The 21,585-nt window shown below is 39.3% G+C and overlaps 2 protein-coding genes across 45 annotated transcripts in view; one reads left to right on the top strand and one right to left on the bottom strand.

Annotated features, from left to right (window-relative positions):
• Nucleotides 1-21,585, bottom strand: part of LOC146665411 (NT-3 growth factor receptor-like) — a 110,197-nt gene that overhangs the window by 66,481 nt on the left and 22,131 nt on the right. The gene's annotated exons all lie outside the window — the stretch shown is intronic.
• LOC146665412 (N-lysine methyltransferase KMT5A-like) lies at nucleotides 3,323-21,324 on the top strand. Of its 42 annotated transcripts, none has more exons than XM_085413040.1 (15): nucleotides 3,323-6,983; nucleotides 7,571-7,714; nucleotides 8,869-9,031; nucleotides 9,119-9,311; nucleotides 12,525-12,602; nucleotides 13,274-13,351; nucleotides 14,021-14,098; nucleotides 14,770-14,847; nucleotides 15,517-15,594; nucleotides 16,266-16,343; nucleotides 17,224-17,277; nucleotides 17,456-19,445; nucleotides 19,565-19,630; nucleotides 20,079-20,357; nucleotides 20,852-21,324. In XM_085413040.1, exons 1-15 carry the CDS (start codon nucleotides 6,941-6,943, stop codon nucleotides 21,064-21,066), a joined length of 3,615 nt encoding a protein of 1,204 aa, XP_085269166.1. In that variant the 5' UTR covers nucleotides 3,323-6,940; the 3' UTR covers nucleotides 21,067-21,324. The 42 variants fall into 42 exon arrangements, with proteins under 42 accessions (XP_085269166.1, XP_085269175.1, XP_085269172.1 ...); XM_085413049.1 differs by having other exon boundaries at nucleotides 3,325-6,983; nucleotides 12,525-12,569; XM_085413046.1 differs by having other exon boundaries at nucleotides 3,326-6,983; nucleotides 13,274-13,318.

The raw sequence follows: 21,585 nt of genomic DNA, 5'->3' as shown, positions 1-21,585 counted from the left end.
TTACTATTAATTAATGAGTCTTACTTCTCAAGATCAATGCACAAATTGTCTGACCTTCACTATGCAGAATGATGTGTGTGCAGATTTTGACCCTTGAAGAGTTTATATTAATCTGAATTAATATAATTGCATCTGCAATCCGCAGTTGAACTTGGAGATTCCTGCCGCTGTCATCTGATTCAGTATGATCATCAGGCTCAGTCTCGACTCTGTGTATCTACAAGAATTGATGAAAAAAGTCAACACTTTATTAATTATATTTTAAATTCAACTTACCTTATACTTTTTACAATATGGTATAAAATGCATATTGTTTCTTTAAAAACTAATAACACACTATTAAAAACTGCAGAATGCACAATTCCAGCTTCATTTAGTAATTCAATTAGTAAATAAAAGTGAGTAATTAAGTCACTTAATTAACTAAGCAACTGTAAATGTCACAGTATACAGAAGTACAATTCAATTTCAATTCAATTTTATTTATATAGCACCAAATCACAAAAAAAGTCGCCTCAAGGCGCTTCATAGGTACAGAGAAAAACCCAACAATCATACTGTATGACCCCCTATGAGCAAGCGCTTTGGCAACAGTGGAAATGAAAAACTCCCTTTTAACAGGAAGAAACCTCTGGCAGAACCAGGCTCAGGGAGGGGCGGCCATCTGTTGCGACTGGTTGGGGTGAGAGAAGGAAAACAGGATGAAAGACATGCTGTGGAAGAGAGACAGAGGTTAATAACAGATATGATTCAATGCAGAGAGGTCTATTAACACATACTGAGTTATAAAGGTGACTGGAAAGGAAAAACTCAATGCATCATGGGAATCCCCGGCTGCCTACGTCTATTGCAGCATAACTAAGGGAGGATTCATGGTCACCTGGTCCAGCCCTAACTATATGCTTCAGCTAAAAGGAACGTTTTAAGCCTAATCTTGAAAGTAGAGATAGTGTCTGTCTCCCAAATCCAAACTGGAAGCTGGTTCCACAGAAAAGGGGCCTGAAAACTGAAGGCTCTGCCTCCCATTCTACTTTTAAATACTCTAGGAACAACAAGTAGGCCTGCAGAGTGAGAGCGAAGTGCTCTAATAGGGTGATATGGTACTACAAGGTCATTAAGATAAGATGGGGCCTGGTTATTTAAGACCTTGTATGTGAGGAGTAGAATTTTGAATTTAATTCTGGATTTAACAGGAAGCCAATGAAGGGAAGCCAAAACAGGAGAAATCTGCTCTCTCTTTCTAGTCCCTGTCAGTACTCTTGCTGCAGCATTTTGGATTAGCTGAAGGCTTTTCAGGGAGTTTTTAGGACATTCTGATAATAATGAATTACAGTAGTCCAGCCTGGAAGTAATAAATGCATGAACTAGTTTTTCAGCGTCACTAAGAGACAGGATATTTCTAACTTTAGAGATGTTGCACAAATGAAAGAAAGCAGGCTTACATATTTGTTTAATATGTGCATTGAAGGACATGTCTTGGTCAAAAATGACTCCAAGGTTCCTCACAGTATAACTGGAGGCCAAGGTAATGCCATCCAGGGTAAGAATCTGCTTAGATACCATATTTCTAAGATTTTCAGGGCCGAGTACAATAACCTCAGTTTGATCTGAATTAAGAAGCAGAAAGTTAGCGGCCATCCAGGTCTTTATGTCTTTAAGACATTCCTGCACTTTAACTAATTGGTGTGTGTTATCTGGCTTCATGGACAGAGCTGCGTGTCATCTGCATAGCAGTGTAAATGTATGCTATGTCTTCTAATGATACTGCCTAGGGGAAGCATGTATAATGTAAACAGAATTGGTCCTAGCACTGAACCCTGTGGAACTCCATAATTGACCTTAGTGGGTGAAGAGGACTCTCCATTTACATGAACAAATTGTAGTCTATTAGATAGATATGATACAAACCACTGGAGTGCAGTACCTGTAATACCTACAGCATGCTCTAATCGCTCTAATAGGATATTATGGTCAACAGTATCGAACGCTGCACTAAGGCCTAGCAGGACAAGCACAGAGATGAGTCCACTGTCAGAGGCCATAAGAAGATCATTTGTAACCTTCACTAAAGCTGTTTCTGTGCTGTGATAAGCTCTGAAACCTGACTGAAACTCTTCAAATAAACCATTCCTCTGCAGATGATCTGTTAGCTGTTTGACAACTACTCTTTCAAGGATTTTTGATATGAAAGGAAGGTTGGAGATTGGCCTATAATTAGCTAAGACTGCTGGGTCTAGAGATGGCTTTTTGAGTAAAGGTTTAACTACAGCCAGCTTGAAGGCCTGTGGTACATAGCCGATTATTAGAGATAGGTTGATCATATTTAAGATTGAAGCATTAATTAATGGCAGGACTTCTTTGAGCAGTTTTGTAGGAATGGGGTCTAAAAGACACGGAGGTTTGGAGGAAATAATTATAGAAGTTAACTCAGAAAGATCAATTGGAGAAAAAGAGTAACTTAACATCAACGGTACTAAAAGTAGCTGTAGATAATATTACATCTGTGGGATGATTATTGGTAATTTTTTCTCTAATGATAAGAATTTTATTTGTGAAGAAGTTCATGAAGTCATTACTAGTTAACGATGGTTGGCTCAAAAGTGCTCTGATTGTTTGTCAGCCTGGCTACAGTGCTGAAGAGAAACCTGGGGTTGTTCTTATTTTCTTCAATCAGTGATGAATAGTAAGATGTTCTGGCTTTGGGGGGGCTTTCTTATAAATCAGCAAAATATTTCTCCAATTATGATGATCCTCTAAATTTGTGACACGCCATTTCCTCTCCAGCTTACGAGTCATCTGCTTTAGGCTACGTGTTTGAGAATTATACCACAGAGTCAGGTACTTCTGATCTGAGACCTTAGTTTTCACAGGAGCTACAGTATCCAGAGTCATATGTAGTGAGGAGGTAAAATTATTATTAACAAGATAATTGACCTCTGTTGGGGTAGCGTTCAGATAGCTGCTCTGCTCTGTGTTGGTACAGGTCATTGAAGATGATAACAGTGGGTGGATTACATTCTTAAACATAGTTACAGCGCTTTCAGAAAGACATCTGTGATAAAGTCTACTCTCCACTGCTGTGTAATCAATTATTGTAAATGTAAATGTTATCAGGAAATGATCAGACAGGAGAGGGTTTTCAGGAAACACTGTTAAATGTTCAGTTTCTATGCCATATGTTAAAAACAAGATCTAGAGTGTGATTAAAGTGGTGGGTGGGTTCTTTTACATTTTGAGAGAAGCCAATTGAGTCTAATAACAGATTAAATGCCATGTTGAGGCTGTCATTCTTAGCATCTACATGGATGTTAAAATCACCAACAATAATTATTTTATTTGAGCTGAGCACTAAATCAGATAAAAAGTCTGAGAAATCAGAGAGAAACTCTGTGTAAGGCCCAGGTGGACAATAGATGATAACAAATAAGACTGGTTTCTAAAATTTTTCAGCTGGGGTGGACAATGTTAAGCATCAGGCTTTCAAATGAATTAAAAGTCTGTCTTGGTCTTTCATTAATTAATAGGCTGGTGTGAAAAATTGCTGCCACACCGCCCCCTCGGCCTGTGCTTCGAGGTTTCTGGTAGTTAGAATGACTCGGGGGTGTTGATTCATTTAAACTAACATAATCATCCTGCTACAACCAGGTTTCTGTAAGGCAAATCGATTGTTCTTTCTTTGTAATTGTTTATGTTTAAGTTGTTTGTTGCTGGTTTTTATTTTGTTTTTCGTCTGTTTGGGAGCTGACACAGTCTCAAAGGAGATGTTTTTTTTTGGGGGGGGGTAACAGGAGAAGAGAAGCTGCAGAGAGGCGTGTAAGACTGCAACTCTGCTTCCTGGTCCCAACTCTGGATAGTCATATTATGGGGGGTTTAATTAATTTGTCCATATTTCTAGAAATGAGAGCTGCTCCATCCAAAGTGGGATGGATGCCGTCTCTCCTTACAAGACCAGGTTTCCTTCAGAAGGTTTGCCAATTATCTATGAAGCCCACATCGTTTCTGGGACACCACTCAGACAGCCAGCAATTTAAGGAGAACATGCGGCTAAACATGTCACTCCTGGTCTGATTGGGGAGGGGACCAGAGAAAACTACAGAGTCCGACATTGTTTTGGCAAAGTTACACACCGATTCAATATTGATTTTAGTGACCTCCGATTGGCGTAACCGGGTGTCATTACTGCCGACGTGAATTATGATTTTACTGAATTTACGTTTACCCTTAGCCAGCAGTTTTAAATTTCCTTCAATGTCGCCTGCTCTGGCCCCTGGAAGACAATTGACTATGGTTGCCGGTGTCTCTAGCTTCACATGTCTGAGAACAGAATTACCAGAGTTTGACCCCCGACGGGTGTGTCGCCGAGTGGGGAAAAACGGTTAGACATATGTATGAATTTGAGGAGTGGAACCAAAACGCAGACACAAAGGAACGTGAAAGAAAATTTGAATATTAACAGAAAGCAAGCCGTTTATTAATCTCTACTTTTAAGATTAGGCTTCAAACTTTCCTTTTTGCTAAAGCATATAGTTAGGGCTGGATCAGATGACCCTGGATCCTCCCTTAGTTGTGCTGCAGTAGATGTAGGCTGCCAGGGGATTCCCATGAAGCACTGAGTTTTTTCCTTTCCAGTCACCTTTCTCACTCACTGTGTGTTAATAGACCTCTCTGCACTGAATCATACTTGTTATTAATCCACAGCATGTCTTTGTCCTGTCTTCCTTTTCTCACCCCAACTAGTCACAGCAGATGCCCGCCGCTCCCTGAGCCTGGTTCTGCCAGAGGTTTCTTCCTGTTAAAAGGGAGTTTTTCCTTCCCACTGTCGCCAAAGCGCTTGCTCATAGGTGGTCCTATGATTGTTGGGTTTTTCCTCTGTATCTATTATTGTGCAATCTACTGTACAATATAAAGCGCCTTCAGGCGATTGTTGTTGTGATTTGGCGCTATATAAATAAAATTTAATTTAATTAAAAGATTACAAAACAGAAGGCAGAGGTGAAGATAAACAATAACCTAACCTGGGGAAAATATTTTTTATTAAAAAAACAAAAAACAAAAAAACCATGAAACCTGACATGGATACAAAGATACCTGGAACATGGAAACGTGGCACCAAAGACAACAGATGACCTGACACTGAACAAATTAGGACAGGACTTACAGTGGCTTGCAAAAGTATTCGGCCCCCTTTAACTTTCCCACATTTTGTCACATTACAGCCACAAACATGAATCAATTTTATTGGAATTCCACGTGAAAGACCAACACAAAGTGGTGCACACGTGAGAAGTGGAACGAAAATCATACATGATTCCAAACATTTTTTACAAATAAATAACTGAAAAGTGGGGTGTGCGCAATTATTCAGCCCCCTGAGTCAATACTTTGTAGAACCACCTTTTGCTGCAATTGGATTCCATTAAAATTGATTTGTGTCACGGCTGGGAAGGCGAGCCGTGTGGTGTGGAGGAAGGAGGACCCGAGATGCAAGCAGTGGATGAAAATGCTAGTGAAGTTTATTTACAAGGTGTAGTGGCAAACAAGCAGTGGGGCATGACAAATAACTGAAGACACCTAAACTGGGAAGAACTAAAATAACAGACCTGGGAGCATACGACAAAGGGCTGAGAGGCCGAGACGACGACCAGCAGGACACCGAGTAACACAGACTGACACGGAGGAACACAGACAAACCGGCAACAGGCAGGAGAACACACAGGGCTTAAATACACACACCAGTAATCAGGGGATGAGAGACAGGAGGGCAATACGGCTGGGAGGAATCAGAGCTGACGGGACAGGGGAAACGTAAAGTGAACACACTCACATCAGACAGAGACCTTCACAATAAAACAGGAAACTCAGACACGGGGAACCAAACAAGACACAGAACTAAACAGACAGATTCACAAACAGACGGGGTGACACCATAGACAGAGACACAGACTCAGAGGCAGACCAAATATAAGACATAGAACTCAAACAATAATAATAATCATCATCATAATAATAAACTAGAAAATGATAATAAACTAAAAGCGCTAGGTCACCGACCCAGGACCATGACAATTTGTGTTTGTGGCAGTAATGTGACAAAATGTGGAAAAGAGGGACGAATACTTTTGCAAGCCACTGTAAGTACACAGAGAGATAATGAGGGGATGAGGAACAGCTGGGACAAGGGGAAACAAAACTAGACTCATTGCATATAGGACAAGGACTTTCCCAATAAAACAGACATCACAAGGGTAATCTAATAAACAAATGAACTTAGCAAACCTAAAGAACTTATAAACAAACATCGACATCCAAACAAACTAAAACTTAAAACGCTGGGTCAACAGACCCAGGAAAGTGACAGTAAAATCATTTATTATATACATTATACTTATTTTCTTAAATTGCTTATCTATTATCTGTATTTTCACTTGGGGGTCTAGGGGTGCTGCTCTTCTTTTCATGACAAATTAGGACATGTTTATGATAACACACTGACAATATCAGGACAATTTTGGCCTTACTCTATCAGTGAACAGCATGCCCATGCTAACTTAAACTAGACCAGCAAGCTAACCCCATGTGTATTAAGTGTTACTTCAGAATAGGAACCAAACAAATTAACGGAACGAAATTAACTGTAACAGCAGTTTGCAAAACATTGTGACAGTTCTCAAGTGTTCCTACCTCAAATACAGCACGTGTTGCTGTGTTTTTGTTGTTAAATGGACGAGGAGAGACCGTGGCTGGTGAGAGGATGCAGCATTTCGTCAGTGGAGCATAGAACGACGTCTCTGATTGGTCAACAAGTGAGTAAAGATGCATCTGATTGTTCGAAAGCCTCAACCAAAGAGCTGCTGGTCACGGCAAGATACAAACTCGCCGGAGCTCTGCGTGAACGGCACATCCGGGACCTTCAGCACTCAGGAGAGATTTATCTTGACGTATGTATTTACCTTTGATATCCATGATTTCACGCACGCTTCGAGGTAAAGTTGTATGTTTAACAAGCTAATTAATGTTAGCTAAATGGAATGGAAACAACACACAATCGATTTGAATAAAGTTAAAATGGTGCATGATGATAAATGGTAATAAATATACTTTAGCTTTATCTTCAGCAACAGATATTAGAAGTTAAATTTAATTGTTTTTAAATTTCCACTGGAGTTAAAGGGCCTGCGGCCCTCTCTGCATCTGCAACTGCAGAGACAGTCAGTCTAAGCTCTTTTTAAGTGTAGGCTACTGCAACACGCATTTTATTTCAAGATATGTTTTCTGGGATTTAAATGATAATATTAATGTTTTCCTGTTTAGCACAAATCAATGACATTAGTGTTTCAGTAATGGTAGTAAAGTGCACAGTTTACAGTATTTGTCCGTGTATTGGCATGTTAAAATTATTCGTGAAGGTAATTTTAATGTCACATTACATTTGCAAAGTGTTTGCACTGGTATATTAGTCTGATTAGCAAATGCATTGTGATTTAAGGCAGAAAAATACTATTTAAAATACCATGTAAAGAAAGTACTGGTTGGTTTTGTCTTGCTGACTTTTCGTCATTTTCTCATGAAGATGTGTACAGGTTGAGCAGATTGAGAGTGAAGAACATGTCAAAAAGAAGACTCAGACTTCGTCCTGAAGCAGAGGCTGCTCACTTTATTTTATCTGGAAGTGACAAGACTTGTTTAAAGGCCCAATGGATCAATGACTATAAAGGTATGTTATATGTTGTTCCTTATGGCTACTGCATGAATATTACCAGAGCTGCAACTAATGTTTATTATAATATTTAATAATATTGTCATGGCCCTGCGACCATGACTCGGTGACTTTGTGTTTATGTTCTTTATTGTTATTACTTTCATTATTATTCATGGCTGTTTTGGGATGGTTTGTGTTTGGGATTTTAGACACTGGGTTCTGGGTTTGTGCTCCCTCTGTTGGTCCCTGGTGTTAGTGTTCCCCTGTCTCATCAGGTTAATCAGGTCCAGCTGTGTCTCCCACCTGTGTGTGACTTCCCAGTGTCTCTCTGTGTATTTATAGTGTGTGTTTGCCTCTGTTCCTCGTCGCGTCGTCTGTGTTCATACCTGGTGTAATCCTCTGCGTGCTCTCCCTGCTGTTCTCCCTTCATGTTCAGGTTTCCCACTCCTCTGTGTAGTTTATCCCAGTTTAGTTTCGTCCTTAGTTCTGTTTGCCATCTCCACTTTGTGTTTGATATTATCAATAAATCACCCTCACACCTGAATAAGTGCTGCGTTTTGGGTCCTCCTTCCACTCTCCACACGGCCGCTGCCCCGGACCGTGACAAATATATAACAATTGCTTCAGTTTCCCTGAGGGAACCTCCCAAAGCTAGCTAGCTATCTATCTATCATCTAGATTAAAAAATGTTTTATATTTTCATGTATTTGAAATTTGTTGCCAACTATTTTAATAATTGTTTTTTTTATTATTAGCATTTATTTATTGTATCAACTCATTTGTTGCAGCCCTGAACGTAAGCATCTAGATCAGGGGTGCCCAATCCCGGTCCTCGAGAGCTACCGTCCTGCAGCTTTTAGATGCATCCTTGTTCCCACACACCTGAATCAAATGGTTTGATCTCTTCAGCATGCCATCATGTTTGGCAAAGGCCTGATAACAAGCCATTCATTTGATTCAGGTGTGTGGGAACAAGGATGCATCTAAAAGCTGCAGGACAGTAGCTCTCGAGGACCGGGATTGGGCACCCCTGATCTAGATGTTCCCCTCACAATTAAAACATTTTGTGATTGTTTGTTCTGCATATGTTTTGTCAGTGGCTGATCAGCTGCAGTAAACCTGATTTGGATTGTATTACTTAACGCTACTTATTGAACATCTTGTATTAGGACGTGGTGTATTTGCCTCTGAACCAATTGAAAAGGGATCCTTTGTGGTCGAGTACCGTGGGGAGCTTATCTCAGAACATGAACGGGACAAGCGGCAGAAAAAGTACACAGAAAAGCAAACTGCTTTCCTATTTGATTTTAAATGGAAAAATAGCACATGGTGGTAAGTAAAGGCATATACAATATCAGTTGTTCTTTACAACATTATGTTTTTAGTGAACAAAACATATGTTCTTTTCTTCACTTTTAGCATTGATGCCTCCCGTGAAGACGACTCACTTGGCCGGCTGGTTAATGATGACCACAAGTACCCAAACTGCAAGATGAAACAGCTGGCAGTCCAGGATAAACCTCATCTCTGCTTGTTTGCTATTGAAAATATCCAAGCGGAGAGTGAAATCACCTATGACTATGGAGAATCTATGTGGCCATGGCGAGCTCTGGTAAGTAAATCCTCTTCATAGATTGTGCAGTACAGGGAATGTTAAATATTAGTAGATGAAAAGATAGATATTATTCTAGTTATGAAGACCAGAGTAGATCAGTGCAGGGTTTTATTGACAAAATTTGATATTTTTGTCCTTTTACAGATGTTTTTGTCCATTTAACCTGAAGCTGATCAGTTTACATGATTAGATTTCTGGGGAAATAGATGGCTTTACATCAGTGTTGGGTTTAGAGCTTTTATTGACAACAGCAGGACAAGTTAGAAGTCAGGAACATGAACTCTACATGTGTTCAGTCGTCATGTCCTCATATTGTTTCAAGCTGTGAAGAACATGAGTGTGTTTCAGAATATATATATCTTTGCAGCAGTTACGATAATAATGTGCTGTTTGCACGATGAGCACTGCTGCTCTTTCTCAGCAAGAGCCTCCCCGAAATTGACCGTGCGCTTTGTGTTGTCCGTACGCGCATCTGTGCATTTCGTGGCGTCTGTGCAGAAATGACTCGCAAGACAAGGCTGCAAACTATTCTCACAGACTTCAAATGTGCACTTGAATCCAAGAAGATAGAAAAGGATCTCTCTCTGTCTCTCCCCCAGCTCTGCTGACTTGCCACTGAGAGAGTAACAACTGCCCCTCCCCCCTCTGCTCTGCAAACAGGTGGCTGTTTTTGCACCCCTCCCCCCTCTGCTCTGCAAACACATGGCTGCTTTTGCACCCCTCCACTCACTTGCTCAGAGCCAGTGTGTGCAAAGTGGAGCAACATAACACTGACAGAGGTTCAGAGAAGGGAAAAAAAACAAAAAACGGAGCAGGCTGCCGTTGTTCACTTCACGAAGGCGGCTCTATAGGCTGTTTTGTTTGCGACCGACACACAGTATAAATATATTCTCAATCACATTCACACCACTCTGTTATATCAGTTCCACTACATCAAGACTATTTTATGGTGGTGAGCTGTTTTATTGTCATGTATTTTGCATAGTAAGATAACCATGTCCTGCATTCAAAACCACTGAAAATGTCTATGGTGGTGCTGTACCTAATATTTTGCTCATTTGATCCAAAACCTATTTTTCCTTTATTTTGAAGGCTGAGGCTTAGATCCATTAGGTATTCACGAGAAAGGCATCATCACATGTCAGGATTACAGTATATCGAAAATATGTGATTATAATGGGAGTCAATGGGACCCAAAATGGTACGAGGAACACAGGAGGTAACACTTATGTGAATCTCCTTTGCTATATACCACACCATAGAGGGGATCATTGAATTTTAAAAATAATCCTAAAATGCACCTCATGGCCAAGTTTCATGCAACTAGTCTTTAAAATGATTGATATATTGAGAATCAAAAATCCAAAGGGTCCCTATTTTGACTTAAACCCTCCGAGGGTTTTAAAGCATCAATTTGGTCTTTATTCCAATTAAATTTAATATTTTTGTCCTTTTACACATGTTTTTGTCCATTTAACCTGAAGCTGATCAGTTTACATGATTGGATTTCTGGGGAAATAGATGGCTTTACATCAGTGTTGGGTTTAGAGCTTTTATTGCCAACAGCAGGACAAGTTAGAAGTCAGGAACATGAACTCTACATGTGTTCAGTCGTCATGTCCTCATATTGTTTCAAGCTGTGAAGAACATGAGTGTGTTTCAGAATATATATATCTTTGCAGCAGTTACGATAATAATGTGCTGTTTGCACGATGAGCACTGCTGCTCTTTCTCAGCAAGAGCCTCCCCGAAATTGACCGTGCGCTTTGTGTTGTCCGTACGCGCATCTGTGCATTTCGTGGCGTCTGTGCAGAAATGACTCGCAAGACAAGGCTGCAAACTATTCTCACAGACTTCAAATGTGCACTTGAATCCAAGAAGATAGAAAAGGATCTCTCTCTGTCTCTCCCCCAGCTCTGCTGACTTGCCACTGAGAGAGTAACAACTGCCCCTCCCCCCTCTGCTCTGCAAACAGGTGGCTGTTTTTGCACCCCTCCCCCCTCTGCTCTGCAAACACGTGGCTGCTTTTGCACCCCTCCACTCACTTGCTCAGAGCCAGTGTGTGCAAAGTGGAGCAACATAACACTGACAGAGGTTCAGAGAAGGGAAAAAAAACAAAAAACGGAGCAGGCTGCCGTTGTTCACTTCAAGAAGGCGGCTCTATAGGCTGTTTTGTTTGCGACCGACACACAGTATAAATATATTCTCAATCACATTCACACCACTCTGTTATATCAGTTCCACTACATCAAGACTATTTTATGGTGATGAGCTGTTTTATTGTCATGTATTTTGCATAGTAAGATAACCATGTCCTGCATTCAAAACCACTGAAAATGTCTATGGTGGTGCTGTACCTAATATTTTGCTCATTTGATCCAAAACCTATTTTTCCTTTATTTTGAAGGCTGAGGCTTAGATCCATTAGGTATTCACGAGAAAGGCATCATCACATGTCAGGATTACAGTATATCGAAAATATGTGATTATAATGGGAGTCAATGGGACCCAAAATGGTACGAGGAACACAGGAGGTAACACTTATGTGAATCTCCTTTGCTATATACCACACCATAGAGGGGATCATTGAATTTTAAAAATAATCCTAAAATGCACCTCATGGCCAAGTTTCATGCAACTAGTCTTTAAAATGATTGATATATTGAGAATCAAAAATCCAAAGGATCCCTATTTTGACTTAAACCCTCCGAGGGTTTTAAAGCATCAATTTGGTCTTTATTCCAATTAAATGTAATATTTTTGTCCTTTTACACATGTTTTTGTCCATTTAACCTGAAGCTGATCAGTTTACATGATTGGATTTCTGGGGAAATAGATGGCTTTACATCAGTGTTGGGTTTAGAGCTTTTATTGACAACAGCAGGACAAGTTAGAAGTCAGGAACATGAACTCTACATGTGTTCAGTCGTCATGTCCTCATATTGTTTCAAGCTGTGAAGAACATGAGTGTGTTTCAGAATACGTCCTCATATGGTTGGACCAACAACTCTAGTGTGTGTGTGTTACACTGTCCTCATATTGTTGGGTAGCAGAACTGTACTGTGTTAAGTTTCTATAGAATCTGGCATAAGGAAGTCAGATCCTTCTGTAATAATGTTCACTGAAACAAGTATGATCTGTAGTTAATGAGCTAGTCAGCATTTGTAGTACAGAATGTTTCTGACATTATATTGTTGTCTTTTGTTGCAGACACCAAGTGTTGAGACCCTGTCCCAACCTCCTACAGACCAAGAAGTGAGTGACAAATCCACTTCATTCCTCCAACAGGTTACGCATAAATTTTTGTATTTGGAATCAAGTATATGAGTCAGTTGGGCCTAGTGCATAAATGAAATGCACTTTGATTGTATTAAAACAATCAGTTTGAGTGAAAGTTTCCCAAAATCAACATTAGCATTAGGAGAAGGAAATTGGCTATACCAGTTGTTAGTCCAAACTTTCCCTTTAAAGCATCAATTTGGTCTTTATTCCAATTAAATTTAATATTTTTGTCCTTTTACACATGTTTTTGTCCATTTAACCTGAAGCTGATCAGTTTACATGATTGGATTTCTGGGGAAATAGATGGCTTTACATCAGTGTTGGGTTTAGAGCTTTTATTGACAACAGCAGGACAAGTTGGAAGTCAGGAACATGAACTCTACATGTGTTCAGTCGTCATGTCCTCATATTGTTTCAAGCTGTGAAGAACATGAGTGTGTTTCAGAATACGTCCTCATATGGTTGGACCAACAACTCTAGTGTGTGTGTGTTACACTGTCCTCATATTGTTGGGTAGCAGAACTGTACTGTGTTAAGTTTCTATAGAATCTGGCATAAGGAAGTCAGATCCTTCTGTAATAATGTTCACTGAAACAAGTATGATCTGTAGTTAATGAGCTAGTCAGCATTTGTAGTACAGAATGTTTCTGACATTATATTGTTGTCTTTTGTTGCAGACACCAAGTGTTGTGACCCTGTCCCAACCTCCTACAGACCAAGAAGTGAGTGACAAATCCACTTCATTCCTCCAACAGGTTACGCATAAATTTTTGTATTTGGAATCAAGTATATGAGTCAGTTGGGCCTAGTGCATAAATGAAATGCACTTTGATTGTATTAAAACAATCAGTTTGAGTGAAAGTTTCCCAAAATCAACATTAGCATTAGGAGAAGGAAATTAGCTATACCAGTTGTTAGTCCAAACTTTCCCTTTAAAGCATCAATTTGGTCTTTATTCCAATTAAATTTAATATTTTTGTCCTTTTACACATGTTTTTGTCCATTTAACCTGAAGCTGATCAGTTTACATGATTGGATTTCTGGGGAAATAGATGGCTTTACATCAGTGTTGGGTTTAGAGCTTTTATTGACAACAGCAGGACAAGTTAGAAGTCAGGAACATGAACTCTACATGTGTTCAGTCGTCATGTCCTCATATTGTTTCAAGCTGTGAAGAACATGAGTGTGTTTCAGAATACGTCCTCATATGGTTGGACCAACAACTCTAGTGTGTGTGTTACACTGTCCTCATATTGTTGGGTAGCAGAACTGTACTGTGTTAAGTTTCTATAGAATCTGGCATAAGGAAGTCAGATCCTTCTGTAATAATGTTCACTGAAACAAGTATGATCTGTAGTTAATGAGCTAGTCAGCATTTGTAGTACAGAATGTTTCTGACATTATATTGTTGTCTTTTGTTGCAGACACCAAGTGTTGAGACCCTGTCCCAACCTCCTACAGACCAAGAAGTGAGTGACAAATCCACTTCATTCCTCCAACAGGTTACGCATAAATTTTTGTATTTGGAATCAAGTATATGAGTCAGTTGGGCCTAGTGCATAAATGAAATGCACTTTGATTGTATTAAAACAATCAGTTTGAGTGAAAGTTTCCCAAAATCAACATTAGCATTAGGAGAAGGAAATTAGCTATACCAGTTGTTAGTCCAAACTTTCCCTTTAAAGCATCAATTTGGTCTTTATTCCAATTAAATTTAATATTTTTGTCCTTTTACACATGTTTTTGTCCATTTAACCTGAAGCTGATCAGTTTACATGATTGGATTTCTGGGGAAATAGATGGCTTTACATCAGTGTTGGGTTTAGAGCTTTTATTGACAACAGCAGGACAAGTTAGAAGTCAGGAACATGAACTCTACATGTGTTCAGTCGTCATGTCCTCATATTGTTTCAAGCTGTGAAGAACATGAGTGTGTTTCAGAATACGTCCTCATATGGTTGGACCAACAACTCTAGTGTGTGTGTGTTACACTGTCCTCATATTGTTGGGTAGCAGAACTGTACTGTGTTAAGTTTCTATAGAATCTGGCATAAGGAAGTCAGATCCTTCTGTAATAATGTTCACTGAAACAAGTATGATCTGTAGTTAATGAGCTAGTCAGCATTTGTAGTACAGAATGTTTCTGACATTATATTGTTGTCTTTTGTTGCAGACACCAAGTGTTGTGACCCTGTCCCAACCTCCTACAGACCAAGAAGTGAGTGACAAATCCACTTCATTCCTCCAACAGGTTACGCATAAATTTTTGTATTTGGAATCAAGTATATGAGTCAGTTGGGCCTAGTGCATAAATGAAATGCACTTTGATTGTATTAAAACAATCAGTTTGAGTGAAAGTTTCCCAAAATCAACATTAGCATTAGGAGAAGGAAATTGGCTATACCAGTTGTTAGTCCAAACTTTCCCTTTAAAGCATCAATTTGGTCTTTATTCCAATTAAATTTAATATTTTTGTCCTTTTACACATGTTTTTGTCCATTTAACCTGAAGCTGATCAGTTTACATGATTGGATTTCTGGGGAAATAGATGGCTTTACATCAGTGTTGGGTTTAGAGCTTTTATTGACAACAGCAGGACAAGTTAGAAGTCAGGAACATGAACTCTACATGTGTTCAGTCGTCATGTCCTCATATTGTTTCAAGCTGTGAAGAACATGAGTGTGTTTCAGAATACGTCCTCATATGGTTGGACCAACAACTCTAGTGTGTGTGTTACACTGTCCTCATATTGTTGGGTAGCAGAACTGTACTGTGTTAAGTTTCTATAGAATCTGGCATAAGGAAGTCAGATCCTTCTGTAATAATGTTCACTGAAACAAGTATGATCTGTAGTTAATGAGCTAGTCAGCATTTGTAGTACAGAATGTTTCTGACATTATATTGTTGTCTTTTGTTGCAGACACCAAGTGTTGAGACCCTGTCCCAACCTCCTACAGACCAAGAAGTGAGTGACAAATCCACTTCATTCCTCCAACAGGTTACGCATAAATTTTTGTATTTGGAATCAAGTATATGAGTCAGTTGGGCCTAGTGCATAAATGAAATGCACTTTGATTGTATTAAAACAATCAGTTTGAGTGAAAGTTTCCCAAAATCAACATTAGCATTAGGAGAAGGAAATTAGCTATACCAGTTGTTAGTCCAAACTTTCCCTTTAAAGCATCAATTTGGTCTTTATTCCAATTAAATTTAATATTTTTGTCCTTTTACACATGTTTTTGTCCATTTAACCTGAAGCTGATCAGTTTACATGATTGGATTTCTGGGGAAATAGATGGCTTTACATCAGTGTTGGGTTTAGAGCTTTTATTGACAACAGCAGGACAAGTTAGAAGTCAGGAACATGAACTCTACATGTGTTCAGTCGTCATGTCCTCATATTGTTTCAAGCTGTGAAGAACATGAGTGTGTTTCAGAATACGTCCTCATATGGTTGGACCAACAACTCTAGTGTGTGTGTGTTACACTGTCCTCATATTGTTGGGTAGCAGAACTGTACTGTGTTAAGTTTCTATAGAATCTGGCATAAGGAAGTCAGATCCTTCTGTAATAATGTTCACTGAAACAAGTATGATCTGTAGTTAATGAGCTAGTCAGCATTTGTAGTACAGAATGTTTCTGACATTATATTGTTGTCTTTTGTTGCAGACACCAAGTGTTGTGACCCTGTCCCAACCTCCTACAGACCAAGAAGTGAGTGACAAATCCACTTCATTCCTCCAACAGGTTACGCATAAATTTTTGTATTTGGAATCAAGTATATGAGTCAGTTGGGCCTAGTGCATAAATGAAATGCACTTTGATTGTATTAAAACAATCAGTTTGAGTGAAAGTTTCCCAAAATCAACATTAGCATTAGGAGAAGGAAATTAGCTATACCAGTTGTTAGTCCAAACTTTCCCTTTAAAGCATCAATTTGGTCTTTATTCCAATTAAATTTAATATTTTTGTCCTTTTACACATGTTTTTGTCCATTTAACCTGAAGCTGATCAGTTTACATGATTGGATTTCTGGGGAAATAGATGGCTTTACATCAGTGTTGGGTTTAGAGCTTTTATTGACAACAGCAGGACAAGTTAGAAGTCAGGAACATGAACTCTACATGTGTTCAGTCGTCATGTCCTCATATTGTTTCAAGCTGTGAAGAACATGAGTGTGTTTCAGAATACGTCCTCATATGGTTGGACCAACAACTCTAGTGTGTGTGTTACACTGTCCTCATATTGTTGGGTAGCAGAACTGTACTGTGTTAAGTTTCTATAATATCTAGAATAAGGAACTCAGATCCTCCTGTCAATAATGTTCACTAATGTATCTGTGACATATATGTGAACTCAATGCAGCCTTTCATCTCAGCAAATATAATTAATGATTGACAGGGTTCACAAATGAATTTTCACCCAAGATTTTATGTCAAAATGACATGACACAAAGTGTGTGATATGTATGTTAAATCATTCTCACTATTAAGTTACAATGCATTGTTTTTCATTTCTTAACCTACTAGCAATGTTTTTTACAGTATACTGAATTGCATAATAATTTTGAGTTAGTTTTCAAATGAATTATAATTACAAACATTGAATTTGTTACGTTTCATGTAAGGCCAGACAAAAATCTCGAGTTCTCACCTTTCACCAGACAGCTACCTCAGAGCAGGTAAGCCAGCTGCCTTTTTCTTCTTCATTCAAATTGTTTATGCTATGTAATTATGCATATTTACTACATGAATGCATTTTCATCAAGTCATGGATTGCAGAATGTTCTGCTACTGGAGGGGGAATGACATTCTAGCTATTAATAAATACAAAGATGCTTTTTCTCCATTTTCGTTCAGATCTCTACTGATGAATTCTCAGATTGTACGGATTATGAAGATAAAGACTATTTCCCAGATTCATGTGGCAGTTCCTCTGACACAAGTCTCCATAGTGTGGACATGAAAATCACAGAATGTGTGGTTCCCCAAAATACGTTAAATGACATGGCATTGGAGACGGCTTCAGGACACAGTGGGAAGATCACCAGTTCAGAGAAACCTACAACATTTAGTTTGTCACTGAGAAGTAGCAGTCACAGTACTTCGGTAACAAGCCGCAGTTTTGATTCATCAGGGGTCACATCACCTAAAAACAGCTCCATAAAAGTCCTACCTTTGCCAAACACGGAAAGACAAAGCAAGTACAACAAGAAGCAATACTGTCTATATTGTAAAAAGGCCATTGCTAAATTGGCAAGGCACCTTGAATCTGCCCACGGTAATGTGCCGGAAGTTGCAAGCGCCTTCAGTTATGATAAAAGATCCTGCAAAAGAAGAGATTTGTTGCGCTCTATTAAGAAGAGGGGAAACTTTAACCATAATGCTACTGTGGCAACTTCTGGTGCTGGAGAAATGGTTGCTTGTCGAAGACCCACTACTGCAACAGGATCTGAGGACTACCGTCATTGTAAATTTTGTCAAGGACTATATGCAAGAAATTGCCTTTGGAGGCATGTGAGAAGGTGCCCTCAGAGGTTTAATGAGGAAGCTCCCTCTGGGCAAAGACGGATGCATCTGCAATTACCGAAACCTGATCAAGTTCATGAAGCTGTATGGAAGATTGCTTGTGAAATGAATCAGGATGACATTTCCTTTGTAGTAACGAGTGAAAGAGACATTCTTAGCCTTGGTGAGTCACTGTACAATGGCAGAAAACCAAATGAGAAAAGGAATGATTACATACGCCAAAAAATGAGAGAGATCGCAAGGTTATTGATAACCGCCAGAGCTATGACACCTTTGAAGAGCACAGAAGACCTTGTTATGCCTACTAACTTTCCCCATGTCATACAAGCAGTCAGAGCTGTTGCTGGTTATGAGCAGGAGAGCAACTCATATAAAACCCCATCCTTGGCTTTGAAATTGGGACACAGTTTGGCTAAAGTTGCAAGCATTGTGCAGTGTAAAGCCATCATTGCAAATCGCTATGATGTTGCAGAGTCAGCCAAGCAGTTTGCCACTCTGTATGAAAAAAAGTGGTCAGAGTCCATTTCAGCTGCTGCATTGGGCACACTTCAACAAGCCAAATGGAATAAACCACAGATTTTGCCATTTACACAGGATGTGTCACTGCTGCATAAGTTTCTTGCTACTAAGTCCGCAATGTACATGAAGGACCTTGAGGAAAAACCCAACAGCACAACCTTCGGAAATCTTGCTCAAGTGACTTTGACGCAGGTAGTGCTATTTAACAGAAAAAGGCAAGGAGAAGTTTCAAAAATGGAGCTCCAGGTTTTTACATCCCGGAATCGCACAGAGTTGAATCCTGACATTATGATCGGCCTAACTGAGTTTGAAAGGAAACTTGCAAAGCACTTTGACAGAGTTGAGATTCGTGGTAAAAGATCAAGAATGGTACCTGTGCTTCTCACACCTGACATGATCACTGCAATGGAGCTCCTCGCAAAAGCCAGAAGTGAGTGTCAAGTCCACACAGAGAATGTGTACTTGTTTGCACGCCCAGGTGTCCTTTCCCATTACAGAGGCTCTGACTGCTTTCGCAAGTATGCAAATAAATGTGGTGCAAAGTACCCAGAGGCCCTTACCTCAACAAGATTGCGGAAACAAGTTGCCACTTTGTCCACAGTACTAAATCTAAAAGAAAATGAAATGGATCAACTTGCCACCTTTCTCGGACACGACATCCGTGTCCATCGAGAATTCTACCGGCTTCCAGAGAGTACCCTGCAGCTTGCAAAAGTCAGCAAACTGTTGATTGCAATGGAGAAAGGAAAACTGTCTGACCTGCAGGGGAAAGGGCTGGATGACATCGTGATCAATCCTGATGGTGAATTCTTTTTCTTTCTTTTTTTTTTTTGAAACATAGTTATCTTTGAATATAACATTTGTGAATGTTCAGCAGATTCTAATATAAATATTTTGTCTTGATTATTTTTCCCCAACAAGATGAAGCAGTTACAAGTGATGATGATTCCAGTGGAGAAACCATCACTGACCCTCAACAACACAAAGGTATCTTGACTTGCCCAGTGTGTGATAATATCTTTAAGTTATGAGACTGGAGACAGTTAATAGGTTCATGTCATGTTAGATGGGCTTAAGGGACAGCAGTATATAAATTAGACAGAATGGTAGACACCATTCATTAATATGGTACTAAAAGATCTGGATACATTGAAGTCTGGCAAAATGCATAAATAAGCAATACAAAGGCAAATATTAAATATAAGGATTAGGAGGTCCACTTCTGTGAGATTAGGCACACAAGTTGAGAGGTAGTGCATGCAAGTAATGTGTTTCTAGGGAGATGCCTGAGTATTGATGAGTATTATTAGTAGATTATGTTCACATGTAAAATATTCATATCAAATGTAAAATTACACACTGCCCAATGCTGACTTTGCCTACAATGCAAACAAAAAATGCATTAATTCTCATATTTCACTGTTACTTTTCAAAGGCTCAAGGACCAAGAATTCTGGGAACCAAAGCCACACACTTTACTCAGCTTCCCTGGACAATATGGAGGGCGCTTCTGCCTCAACCACCCTGGACAACATGGAGGGCGCTTCTGCCTCAACCACCCTGGACAACATGGAGGGCGCTTCTGCCTCAACCACCCTGGACAATATGGAGGGCGCTTCTGCCTCAACCACCCTGGACAATATGGAGGGCGCTTCTGCCTCAACCACCCTGGACAGCAAAAACATCAGCAACACTGCACCAGGAAAGGGTAAAGGTACCCATATACAAAATGTTTTAAGTGAATATACTTGTTATCAATGGACATGTTTATTCTTTTCAGGCATGACACTATTCAGAGCTTTTATCATAAATCATTTCATCTTATTTGATTCCCAGCAGAACACAGCACTTCAAATGGTTCATTCCAAGCATCCTTAAAGGAGCAATAAGCAATATCTTTTCACTGCTAGGTGTGCTGTTTTGCACTGCCTGTAAACCAAACCAAAGTCTATGGCTGGAGATCAACACAGAGAGAGGGATTGTGACTTCATGCTGTACTCCAGATGAAATTACACCTCTAATTATTCACATAGCCATTTTTAATTCCTTCAACCTAAGTATGATGAATTGTGCTTATTGCTCCTTTAAAGTGCTCCAGTAGAAAGCAAGGTTTAAGAACATTTTGTATTCACATTAGAAACTAGAATATTTTCTCTCTTATCTTACATTCGCATTAAGATATATATTTTTTGTTTCCATTTATGACAGCTGGGAAGGCAAGGTGCAAGTGGACAGATGATGAAGTAAAGGCTGTTGAGCGGCACTTACTTCATTTCATAACAAGCTGCAAAGTACCTGGCAAAAAGGAATGTGACTCCTGCATCCAAGCAGAGCCGGCAGCTCTGAAAGGCAGAGACTGGGTTGCCATAAAGTATTACATCCACAACAGGATCGTAGCATTGAAAAGAAAGATGAATAAATAAAATTACAAAATGCAGGTTCAGGAATGCTGCATCAGTTAAAATTAACTTGATTTTCATTTTTATTTTTTTTTTAATTTTTGACTTTGTCTGTTGGGTTAGTAATGACTAAGTTACTCAGTCCTTTCTCCTGGTTTTTGCCATCATAAGTTAATACTCAAGGGAGATAGTTTGTTACTCTCAGTTATTTCAGTATTGCAGGTCACTCAGTTATTTCAGTATTACAGGTCTCTGCATTGCATTGTTTATACCCATAAATCTGTTTATTATGGGTGCATTTTGTAATTAAAAAATAAGAAAGGCAGAAAATGTTCCATGTTTTTATTCACATAAACATTCACTGCAAAATTAATGCAATACAATATTAAGACTTAAAAAGTAGACTGACCACATTTTTGAGCTATGTCTCTTTTTAAGTCTCTATACAGCTCAGATTTACTGTGTTGTATTAACACATGAATGTCTGATATTTCTGTCAGAAGTTACCCGACTGGTGAGCATTACTATTGTGCATCCATGCCT

The sequence above is a fragment of the Rhamphochromis longiceps genome, linkage group LG7 (assembly GCF_057381845.1).
Source record: "Rhamphochromis longiceps isolate RC_006_pf linkage group LG7, R_longiceps_female_GT1.1, whole genome shotgun sequence".
NCBI classification, from domain to species: Eukaryota; Metazoa; Chordata; class Actinopteri; order Cichliformes; family Cichlidae; genus Rhamphochromis; species Rhamphochromis longiceps.
This window is presented reverse-complemented; position numbering and strand designations above follow the sequence as displayed.

Excerpts from the sequence above, each read along its gene's own strand:
- LOC146665412 (XM_085413040.1), top strand. The coding sequence starts at position 6,941 with ATGTATTTACCTTTGATATCCATGATTTCACGCACGCTTCGAG. Across the intron at positions 13,352-14,020 it reads CCACTTCATTCCTCCAACAG|ACACCAAGTGTTGAGACCCT; the intron begins GTTACGCATAAA and ends CTTTTGTTGCAG. Across the intron at positions 14,848-15,516 it reads CCACTTCATTCCTCCAACAG|ACACCAAGTGTTGAGACCCT; the intron begins GTTACGCATAAA and ends CTTTTGTTGCAG.